The following is a 12,343-nucleotide window of genomic DNA, read 5'->3' on the forward strand; positions in this document are numbered from 1 at the left end:
AACTGTCAGACAGTCACTGTCCAACTCGCCTTCTTACCAACCAACAGTTCCCAACCACCCACTGTCCCAACTGCCTCCCTTCATCCTCACTAGATCTCTCTTAGCTTCTTCCAAACATAGCTGAAGGTTACAGATTTTCCTTTCCTGCTCCTTTTGTAATCTCTTCCTGCTGCATATTTCAAGAGAAAACATCAGTGATCTCCACAGAGTTCTTCCCACTACACCCCCCCCCCCCCCACACACACACACACACATCCCCCCACTGAAACCATTTGCTACCGTTCCCATAAAGTGTTCCACCTCTCTCTCTCTCTCTCTCTCTCTCTCTCTGTCTGTCTGTCTGTCTGTCTGTGTGAGGGGGAAGGGGGGGGGGGACAGGGGGGCCGGGAGGGGGGGGGGGGAGCGCATGCACGCGCGCGCTGTTAATTTTATAATTTTTCTCCTATGCTAACACACAAATGTGACGAAATAACAGTGTTAATTTAGCAGCAGCCTTTGTGTAGAAATCCACATAGTTGTTTCATGAAATATGCTGGTTTATACACTATATATCTAGGTCAGGGATGCTGAACCTCTGTATATCTGTGTGCGATTTTTTCCAAATAAATGTGCAAAACAGCCAGTGTGTGCCAGCACACTAATCATAGAACTAAATTTTGGTACTGCATATCACTCTTTTTTTTATTGCTTATTTTGTGCTAGTTTAGACATATCACACTGTGTGAATGCATACATGTTTTAAGATTTGACAGTGCATAAAAATTTGGGTTCTACTAAGAAAAAATAAAAATCCTTTTTAATACTCTCTATATGCAACCACAAATAGATCCAGTCTACACAGCAGTCAAAAAAACATTTTTAGTTTACCTAAATGAAAGAAAATTTAATGTGACTTCTACTGTTGCAAATTCAGTGTCAAATAGTTTACTTTGTAAATTTTAGCACAATCCAAATTTAACTTGAGTCATGTGACAAATTGTTTCTTAGTGAGACTTTAATGTTATTCACTTAAGAAAAAAGTAACTAACAGGTATAGGTACACTGAAATATTGTCAAGATAGCAAACACTAGCTTCTTTAGACAGCTACATATCCCTGGAACTGAATCCAGGTTTCCATAATTTTAATGTCAGCATTTTTCCTCACATTGTCTGATAGTCTCCTTAATTTCTTTCCTTCCAATTCCTTCCTTATTTTGATAAATTTTTGAGTGCATATTGAATTAAATTGGAAATCAATCCGCAGCATTTTGATTTCTTCAGTCTCCAAGCAAACAAATTTAGAAAAGTTCAGATTATTTAATTAAATCACATCTGGATGCATAGTAAATTTTAGTGTTCCCAACAACTCTCTGAAAAGACAAAACCTGGATGAAAATTCTTCGATTGAAGAATGTGTTACAAAAAAAATTCCTCTGTGACTTTCTCTTCATGTAAAATCGATGATAAATATTTTCGAATTTGGAAATACTTGTGTAGTTTTTGAAAATATCATAATTATTAAAACTTACATTTTAGCCTCAAAAGTGCAAATGAGATCTACCATAATAATAATTGCTTTATTTGTGTCTCATTGAAAAGCTGACACACGTCTGTAAAAAACATGTATGCCACATAACATTCATTACCTGTGAATACTGCACAGTATTTCCCCATTTTGTGAAACCAGTCCGATTTCTTCCAAACAATTAACAAGTCTTCGAAGAGTGTTGGTGTGGCTCAAGAAGCAAACATTGTTACATGTCAGTAAGCCACTGTACAATGAGCCGACTTCATCTAACAACACTTCGAATTTCTTTTATTAAAAGCTTGAGACAATATAAGGTTCAATGTTTTTTGCAGCCACAGCCACTATATTATCAAAGAAATTGAAACTACACTTGGGATAAAAGGTTTGTTGATGTGTGATGCAATGGAATTCAAGAACAGAATATCCAATGTGTGTTTAGAATAAATCAGTAATACTTTTTTTTCTTTTTTGTGCCATCATATTGAGTACACAATCATTTGTGAGTGAAACAATTTTACTTACATCTATCTGTTTTTCAATAAATGAATTGCTAACAGCCATACAAGTATCTATTGTGATTTGTTTCATAGTCATTTTACAGACAATGTTCAACACACCACTGTCCCAGGACATGAAACACACACAACTTCATTTCTATCATTAATCAAGCCATATTTCTCAGTCCACCAAATTTCAAATTCTTTATTACAGAAACAACGTTAAGTGCACAACAAACGAAAACAAACAGATGAAGTATGTTTCACTATGAGAATTTGGCAATAAGATACTTGTTGCTGGACAGCGGTAGTTGTCATTTGAACTGCTGTCAACCTATGTAAACAGACTGTGTATCATTACTGATATATCTGAGTACACTGTGACTGACAGTGAGTGAGCAACAGCGAAGACCGCCATCTACAACTTCTTGGTGCTTCGGCACTGACAGCCCATCCGTGATTAACTCTGATACCAAATGAGTTATTACAATTAAGTAGGCCTACCTAAATTCCTCATTTAATTCTATGTCCAAATTATTTGGTCACATGCCACTACTGACATGCGTACCACAGGTTCACTATCCCTGATCTTGGTGGTAACTACATATTTTATATTGTTTTCAGCACAAAATGCTGCTATTTTCTCATGATTATTAACCTTTGTAGTACATTTTAAATACAATAACAGTGTAGCAAATGTACTGGAATAAGCAGATCTGTTTGTTAGCTCCAGAATAATAATATTTCTCCACTATGGTAATGTTGTGTTGATTTGGTACTAAAATAAGTGTGCATATGTATACTTTTTATATCACAGGAAGTGTTTTGTCTTTTAACACTAAGGTTTTTGAGTCTTTGTCTTCTGACTTATTTTCTCCGAATTCCTCTACTGTGCCAACCACTTCATGTCAGAGTAGGATTTGCTGGATGTATTGCAATCTCTGTCTTCCTACATTTTTTACCCTCTAAAGCACTCAATAGTACCATGGAAGTTATTCTGTGATGTCTTAACAGATCTCCTACCATTCTGTCCAATCTTCTTGGCAGTGTCTTCCATATATTCCTTCACTCGCCAATTCTGCAGAGAACCTCCTCATTGCATACCTTACTAGTCCATCTAATTTTCAACATCTTTCTGTAGCATCACACCTCACTTGCTTTGATCCTCTTCTCTTCTGGTTTTACCACAGTCCATGCTTCATTCCCATACAATGCTGTGCTGTGCTCCAGACGTACATTCTCAGAAATTTCTTCCTCAAATAAGGCCTACACTTGATGTTACTAGACTTCTCTTGGAAAGAAATCCCCTTTTTGTCAGTGCTACTATGTTTTTGCTCCATCTGCCATGGCTTATTTTACTACCTCAGTAGCAGAATTCCTTAACTTCACCTACTTCGTGATTACCAATCCTGATGTTAAATGGCTTGCTGTTCTCATTTCTGCCACTTCTCACTACTTTTGTCTTTCTTTGATTTACTTTCAATCCATATTCTGTACTCATTAAAATGTTCATTCCAATCAGCAGATCTTTTAATTCTTCTTCACTTTCACTGAGGATAGCACTGTGATCAGCCAATCTTATCATTGATGTCCTTTCAGTCTGAATTTTAATTGCACTCTGGAGCTTTTATTTTCGTCATTGCTCCTTTGCTGTACAGATGATACAGAAGGTGTGAAAGACTATGTGCCTGTCTTGGACCCTTTTTAATCCTATCACTTCGTCCATGCTCTTCCACTCTTATTGTTCCCTCTTGGTTCTAGTACACTTATCAGTCTTTCTCTATAGCTTACTCGTATTTTTCTCAGAATTTTGAACAGTTTGCATGCACACAGTCAATCGACAAATCCCAAGAACGTGTCTTTATTTTTCTTCAGTCTTGCTTTCATTATCAACCACAATGTCAGAACTGCCTGCCTGGTGCCTTTACCTTTTCTAAAGCCAAACGAATCGCCATCTAACACATCCTCAATTTTCTTTTCCATTCTTCTACATATTATTCTTGTCATCAACTTCAATGCATGGACTGTTAAGCTGATTGTGCGATAATTCTTGCACTTGCCAGCTCTTCCAATCTTTGTAACTGAGTGGGTGAAGTTTTTCCAAAATTCAGGTGGTATATTGCCAGACTGATACTCCTACACAACAACGTGAATAGTCTTTTTGTTACCACTTCCCCCAATGATATTAGAACTTCTGGTGGAATGTTATCTTTCCCTTCTGCCTTATTTGAGCTTAAGTCTTCAAAAGCTTTTTAAAATTCTGATTCTAATACTGGATCCCCTATTTCTTCTACATCTACATTACAATATGAAAAAAAGAAAGAAAGAAAAAAAAATCAGGAAAAATGTACAGATTTTGCTTGTTCAGATTGTAGTTTTCATTCAAATTAATTAAAATATTTACAGGACAATACATTAATGCAAAATGCAATCTCATTAATTTAGCAAATCATACTCGTATATTTCTTCACAATTTCACGGTAGAGTTTAAATAACACATCACTTGCATGACGGCATCTGAGAAGGCATTCTTGAAATTGCAGCTGACTGAAATGTCCTTCTGTGTGAGAAGCAACAACAGATTTCTTCTGACTCTCAAATACGAATGTTAACGATGCTTTACTGTCCTGAAATATAAAAGACAATGTTGGTTATAATCATAAAAATTAGAAAACTGTATTGACAATGATAATAATAATAATAATAATAATAATAATACAAACCTTTGATTGTAAATCTGATGGATCTAATATTATCTCATCTCTTTTATCTATCATACAATTCACTGCTGCTACTAAAAATCTCATTGCAATTCCACTGTTCATAAGAGCCAGACATGAAGCATTTATAGAACATGCAAGAAACTGAAAAACAATATGTTCTTAAAATTCCATCAAGCATATACACAAGTTAAAAATGTTAATTTCAAAAGTAAACTGCAACATAACATTACCAAAAATCACAAAATTAACCCTGAATACTAATGTGAATGTAATAAGTCCTTACTGGCAATGTAAGAAGGTAATATTGGTTAGCCAAATTGTAACACAACATGGTGCATCATTTCATATAAGCCTGCCTCCATAGTTGAGTGGTCAGCATAAATGACTGTTGTGCAGAGAACCTAGGATCTAGTTTGTCAAACATCTTCTTCCACTTCTACATCTATACTCTGAAAACTAATGTGAAGTGGATGCCATATGGCACATCCCATTATGCCAGTAATTAGGGTTTTTCCCCATTCCATTCATGTATGGAGTGTGGAGAGAACGATTGCTTAAACACGTGTGTGTGTGTGTGTGTGTGTGTGTGTGTGTGTGTGTGTGTGTGTGTGTGTAGTGTAATTAAATTAATATTATCTTTGCAATCCCTACAGGAGCAATATGTATGGGGTTGTACGGTTCCTAGAATCATCACTTTAAAAAGTTGGGTCTTTAAGCTTTCTAAGTAGGTTTTCATGGAATAACCTGCATCTATCTTCAAGTGTCTGCCAGTTCAGTTTCTTCAGTATTCTACCATGGGTCAAACAAACCTGTGGCCATTCATGCTGCCTCTCTCTGTGTACATTCAATATCCCCTGATAGTCCTATTTGGTAAGGGTCCCACACTCCTGAGCAATATTCTGGGATTGGTCACACAAGTGATTTGTATGCAGTTTCCTATGCAGATTCACAGCATTTCTTCATTATACTATCAGTGAACTACAATCTGCCATCTGCTTTACCTAAGGCAGAGCCTATGTGATTGTTTCATCTCATAAACCTACAAATTGTTACACCCAGGTATTTGCATGCGTTCGAGGATTCCAACTGAGACTGATGGATCCTGTGATCTTAGTATACTACATTTCTTTAAGTCCACACTTATACATTTCTGAACATTTAAAGCAACTCTGAAATCTTATGGGGATCTAACTAAATATTTGCACAGCTTTTTCTCAGACGGTACTTCATTGCAGATAACTGGGTCTTTTTCTACATTTCTGAACATTTAAAGCAACTTGTGCCAGTCTCTGCACCACTTTGAAAGCTTACGGAGATCTGACTAAATATCTGCACAGCTCTTTCTCAGACAGTATTTCACTACAGATAACTGCATCACGGGTGAAAAATCTGACGTCGTTATTAATATTACCCATAAGGTCATTAATATACATCACGAAGAGAAAGGTTCCTAACACCCGTCTCTTCGGCACACATGAAGTCATTTCTACATCAATTGAAGATTCTCCAGCCAAGATAACTTGCTTTGTTCTTCCTGTTAAAAGATCCTCAACTCAGTCACAAATGTTGCTTATTATCCCATGCAGTTGTACTTTTGATAATAAGTGTAGATGTGGTAATGAGTCAAATGATTTTTGAAATTGATAGGTACTGCATCTACCTGACTGTCTTGATAAATGGCTTTCAGTATATTATGTGACAAAAATAACAAATTTCACATGATCGATGTTTTCAGAACCTATGATGGCTGCCATAGAGGACATCATTCAGTTCGACATGCTTTGTTACATGTGCACTCAAAACATGTTCTGAAACTACAACAAATGGATGTCAAGGATACTGGACAGTTATTTTGTGGATACTTCGGCTATACTTCTTGTTGGCAGCTGTGATCTATGCTTTTTAGTAGCTACTGGGCAAGGGTTTTTGTTTGACGGATCTTTAGCAGATTGAAGTTAAAAAGGGGGCTAACTCGGGCAAATTCGGTATAGAATCAGACAGGGATTCCATCAGACCCTGGAGTTTCATTTAGTTTTAACAGTTTCAGCTGTTTCTCAACGCCACTGAAGCGAACACTTAATTTCATTCATCTTTTCAGTAGTACAAGCATTAAATTAGGGCAATACTCCCAGATTTACCTCTGAAAGAAACATTTGAAAATGGAGTTAAGAATTTCTACTATTGCTTTGCTGCCCTCAATTTCAGTTCCTGTCTCATTCGCTAGTGACTAGACACCAACACTGGCGCCACTAACGGCCTTTACACATTACAATAATTTCTTTAGTTTCTGTGAGAGTTATTCTGCTCCAGCAGTTATTGAAGATATCACACATTGCCCTCTTGACAGCCAAACACATTTTGTTCAGCATTTCTTGATCTATAGCCCTATGCTTTGTTTTACACTTACTACACAGTAGATGTGGTAATGAGTCAACTGATTTTTGAAATTGACAGGTACTGCATCATGGAAACCCAGTTCTAAGCAAAGAACGGAAGGCAGAAAGGTGGAAGGAGTATATAGAGGGTTTATACAAGGGTGATGTACTTGAGGACAATATTATGGAAATGGAAAAGGATTTAGATGAAGACGAAATGGGAGATAAGATACTGTGTGAAGAGTTTGACAGAGCACTGAAAGACCTGAGGCAAAACAAGGCCCCGGGAGTAGACAACATTCCATTAGAACTACTGATGGCCTTGGGAGAGCCAGTCATGACAAAACTCTACCATCTGGTGAGCAAGATGTATGAGACAGGTGAAATTCCCTCAGACTTAAAGAAGAATATAATAATTCCAATCCCAAAGAATGCAGGTGTTGACAGATGTGAAAATTACCGAACTATCAGATTAATAAGTCACAGCTGCAAAATACTAACACAAATTCTTTACAGACGAATGGAAAAACTGGTAGAAGCCGACCTCGGGGAAGATCAGTTTGGATTCCGTAGAAATGTTGGAACACGGTGAGGCAATATTAACCTTACAACTTATCTTAGAAGAAAGATTAAGAAAAGGCAAACCTACATTTCTAGCATTTGTAGACTTAGAGAAAGCTTTTGACAATGTTAACTGGAATACTCTCCTTCAAATTCTGAAGGTGGCAGGGGTAAAATACAGGGAGCAAAAGGCTACTTACAATTTGTACAGAAACCAGATGGCAGTTATAAGAGTCGAGGGGCATGAAAGGGAAGCAGTGGTTGGGAAGGGAGTGAGACAGGGTTGTAGCCTCTCCCCGATATTCAATCTGTATATTGAGCAATCAGTAAAGGAAACAAAAGAAAAATTCAGAGTAGGTATTAAAATTCATGGAGAAGAAATAAAAACATTGAGGTTCGCCGATGACATTGTAATTCTGTCAGAGACAGCAAAGGACTTGGAAGAGCAGTTGAACGGAATGGACAGTGTCTTGAAAGGAGGATATAAGATGAACATTAACAAAAGCAAAACGAGGATAATGGAATGTAGTCAAATTAAATCGGGTGATGCTGAGGGAATTAGATTAGGAAATGAGACACTTAAAGTAGTCAAGGAGTTTTGCTATTTAGGGAGTAAAATAATTGATGATGGTCGAAGTAGAGAGGATATAAAATGCATACTGGCAATGGCAAGGAAAGAGTTTCTGAAGAAGAGAAATTTGTTAACATCGAGTATAGATTTAAGTGTCAGGAAGTCGTTTCTGAAAGTATTTGTATGGAGTGTAGCTATGTATGGAAGTGAAACATGGACAATAAATAGTTTGGACAAGAAGAGAATAGAAGCTTTCGAAATGTGGTGCAACAGAAGAATGCTGAAGATTAGATGGGTAGATCACGTAACTAACGAGGAGGTATTGAATAGAATTGGGGAGAAGAGGAGTTTGTGGCACAACTTGACAAAAAGAAGGGACCGGTTGGTAGGACACGTTTTGAGGCATCAAGGGATCACAAATTTAGCATTGGAGGGCAGCGTGGAGGGTAAAAATCATAGAGGGAGACCAAGAGATGAATACACTAAGCAGATTCAGAACGATATAGGTTGCAGTAAGTACTGGGAGATGAAGAAGCTTGCACAGGATAGAGTAGCATGGAGAGCTGCATCAAACCAGTCTCACAACAACAACAACACGCAGTAGTCTGTTTCTTTACAAGTTTCTTTAAAGTGATGTATACCAAAGAGGGTCCCTCCCATAATGAACTGTTCTACTGGGTACATATCAATCCAATGATATGTCAGTCTTTTTAACCTGAACCATAGTTCCTGAGATAAAAGTGTCAAGTTCCTCACTGGGATGTGACACAGCAGCTTCTTTATCTAGTTTGCGGAACATATAAATCTTTCTACATGTCATAGTTGCACTTTGTACTCTGGTAATCATTGCTGCTACAACTGCTTGTGATCACTGATACCAGTTTCATTGAGGACATTCTGTAAGACAGAGGTTCCCAAACTGGTGGGTGCGCCCCCCCTGGGGGAGGCGTGATGCTGTTGCAAGGAGGGCGCGGGTGGAGTTACCGGTATAAACCTAGTATTTCTTTTTAATATCGATATATTAATAAAAATTAATGTGCAGGTATTAATGATAGATTATGGTGCTAAATGCAATCGTTTGGCGTCCCACTTCCCGCAATCCTATCTCAATAACCTATCCTAGAACATACAGCTTTTGAAGATCGCGTTTAGAATGTCACGTTTAGAATGTCACACACAGAAACAAAAATGGCTCTGAGCACTATGTGACTAAACATCTGAGGTCATCAGTCCCCTAGAACTACTTAAACCTAACTAACCTAAGGACATTACACACATCCATGCCCGGGGCAGGATTCAAACCTGCAACCTAGCGGTCGCGCGGTCCCAGACTGAAGCGCCTAGAACCGCTTGGCCACAATGGCCAGCCACATACAGAAAGTCTCAAAATTACGAAGGCGATATCCGTTAATTCTAATATATCAGATTTGTAAACAACTTACTTCTGACAATTGGAAAACAGAAAAGTCAGGTATTAACTATTCCGTACATTTGTACAAATGAACTGAACGTAATCATGTTATAACTTTTAGCCGTAGCAGGCTATGTTCATCAGAGTAATAATCACTTATACTGTGTAACTGCAAAAATGCCGTTTTATTACCCTGTCAACCCGCGGATCCCCATGTGATGCGATTACAGTAACTTGAACAGACTGCATATGCTTCAAATGAACTGGCGGGTTCGTAATTTGGATGCCAGGGTTATGCCCTTTGTCACCAGAAATATGTGCACGACGTGAATGCGAAACTAGTACAAGTGTTCGTTCTGAGCAGAGTACTTCATGCCATTCTGGAAACATTGTCGTGAGTGCTAACAATGAAACAACCCAGCTAGGTAGACAATGAAGTCCATTAGTGAGGCTATTTTTTTTTTTTCCCCCCCGAACGGTCAGTACTACAGCTCTTTCATTCGGATTACTTATCTGACAAAACAGTTATTTTTCTTCTGCCTTTTTGAAATACGGCATAATTTCATTTGTAATTAGTGTATGTTCTTTGCTGCGACAATGGCTTCTTTTGGTACAAGTACAGAGATAACTGCATGGCACTGTGCACAGTTTCCAGCGATGTGTCAGGTATATCCATGACCTTACTTAATTACTGTGAAATTTGACAACCAATTAATTTATGTTATCTCAAAACTTATAACGTTTCGTTTATAAGTAACGAAAGATAGGGGCATGAAAACGATTTTCGCATAAAACCCCAGGCTGCACTGCTCAGAACAGCAACGCAAAACAGGTAGCAAATTCTTAGGGTGCCTGTGGGCTGTTTCCGCCCTAATCCGGATAAAGCCTGTTTCTCCCATCAAGAGCCCTGCTCGGCCACCAGGTCGCAGACAGGCAGTGCAATGACTGCCTGCGCTGCGGCTGGGCTTCCCCGTTCTTCGCCCCACTCCTCACAGGCAGTCATCTGAGGTGCCGACAGATGACAGTAGCTTTCCTTTATTTCAGTTTGTTGCTTGCAGTTGTTGACACATCTGATGTATTGGATTTTGCTGAAATCGCATTGAATCTTTCACAGTTGTACCTCAGTAAAATCAGCGTTAGTGCGAAATTATACTGTTAACTTCTTGTTTTCTTTTTACTTCAGCATGAGTGTCGTGAAAAAACGTAAATATAATGATGATTATATCAAATACAGTTTTGCTTCTATACAAAAAAATGGTGTTGGCCAGCCACAATGTGTTATTTGCTATGAGGTATTGAGCAATGATTCCACGAGACCTTCTCGTCTGGAACGCCATTTGTGGGCAAAGCATGGTGCATTGAAAGAGAAGCCGAAGGAATTTTTTGCTGCAAAATGTGGTAATTTGAAACCGATGAAGTTGGACACTGCTGAATCCTTCGCTCAGAAATCAGAAAAGGTACTGGAAGCCTCATACGAGTTATCGCTACTTATTTCAAGGACCAAGAAAAGTCATATTATTTGAGAGACACTAGTCAAACCCTGTTTGTTGAAAGCTGCTGATATTGTTCTTGGGTCAGAAAGTAAACAAACACTTTCACAAATACTGCTTTCTGACAATACTGTGAAACATCGGATTGATGATATGGCCAAAGACATACAAAATCAATTAGTTATGGCCGTCAAACAATCGCAGTTTTTCGCAATACAGTTAGACGAGAGTACCGACGTTGCGAATTGTTGCCAACTGCTAGGTTTCGTTCGCTATATAGAAAATGAAGCAATTAAAGAAGAGTTGCTGTCTTCTACAGAGTTAAAAACAACTTCAAAAGCAATTCATATAATAGCAGCCGTCTCTGAATTCTTTTGTAAAAATGAGTTATCATGGCAGAAACTGATAGGCGTATGCACAGATGGCGCCCCATCAATGCTTGGATGTCGCTCAGGATTCGTGCAGATGGTCAGAGAAAAAAACCCTAGTGTTACTGCTATCCACTGTGTAATACACCATCAAGCATTGGCAGCTAAGACACTTCCAAAGGAACTCAATAATATCTTGAAATTGTGCATCGAAATCGTGAATCATATTAAAAAGAGTGCGTTAAATTACAGGTTATTTACGGCTCTTTGTGAAGACTTGGGAGCAGAGTATAAAACACTTTTATTTCATACAGAGGTACGCTGGCTCTCAAAAGGAAATATGCTAGGAAGATTATTTGAACTTCGAGACAAAGTGATGCAGTTTTTGGAAAATAACAAACAAACTGAATTGTATGTGGAATTTACAAAGCCCGGTGTTCATGTTGCATTGGCTTATCTGTCAGATATTTTCGAATCTTTAAACACATTGAATTTTAAATTACAAGGTGGAGAGTCAAACAATTTTTCATTGGGATGCCATCAAAGCGTTTACTGATAAGTTGCAACTATGGAAACGTAAAATTTTAGCCTGCAATTATTCCTGCTTTCCCAGATTGTTTGGAATCCTGGAAGAAGCCCGATTTCACAACGATTTTAAGGATACTGATACTAAGAGTAAAATATTGAACCATTTGCAGCACCTCATTGATGAATTCAAACGATACTTCCCTAACAGTTGTGATGATAAAGTTTATTATAGGTTAGCGACAGATCCATTTCACGTTGACGTGGCTGTGTAGCCAGGCAGACTACAAGAGGAAGTCTTAGAAATTAAAAAT

At 38.0% G+C, this 12,343-nt stretch overlaps 1 protein-coding gene across 1 annotated transcript in view; it reads right to left on the bottom strand.

Annotated features, from left to right (window-relative positions):
• Window positions 1–4,348: 4,348 nt before the first annotated feature.
• LOC126095067 (exosome complex component RRP46) overlaps window positions 4,349–12,343 on the bottom strand; it is a 39,634-nt gene continuing 31,639 nt past the window's right edge. Inside the window, exons 4-5 of the mRNA XM_049909749.1 lie at window positions 4,729–4,869; window positions 4,349–4,632 (exon numbers count right to left, since the gene is read on the bottom strand). Of these exons, the coding sequence (XP_049765706.1) occupies window positions 4,447–4,632; window positions 4,729–4,869 (327 nt within the window). The 3' untranslated portion in view covers window positions 4,349–4,446. The remainder of the gene's footprint in view (window positions 4,633–4,728; window positions 4,870–12,343) is intronic.

The sequence above is a fragment of the Schistocerca cancellata genome, chromosome 8 (genome assembly GCF_023864275.1).
Source record: "Schistocerca cancellata isolate TAMUIC-IGC-003103 chromosome 8, iqSchCanc2.1, whole genome shotgun sequence".
NCBI classification, from domain to species: Eukaryota; Metazoa; Arthropoda; class Insecta; order Orthoptera; family Acrididae; genus Schistocerca; species Schistocerca cancellata.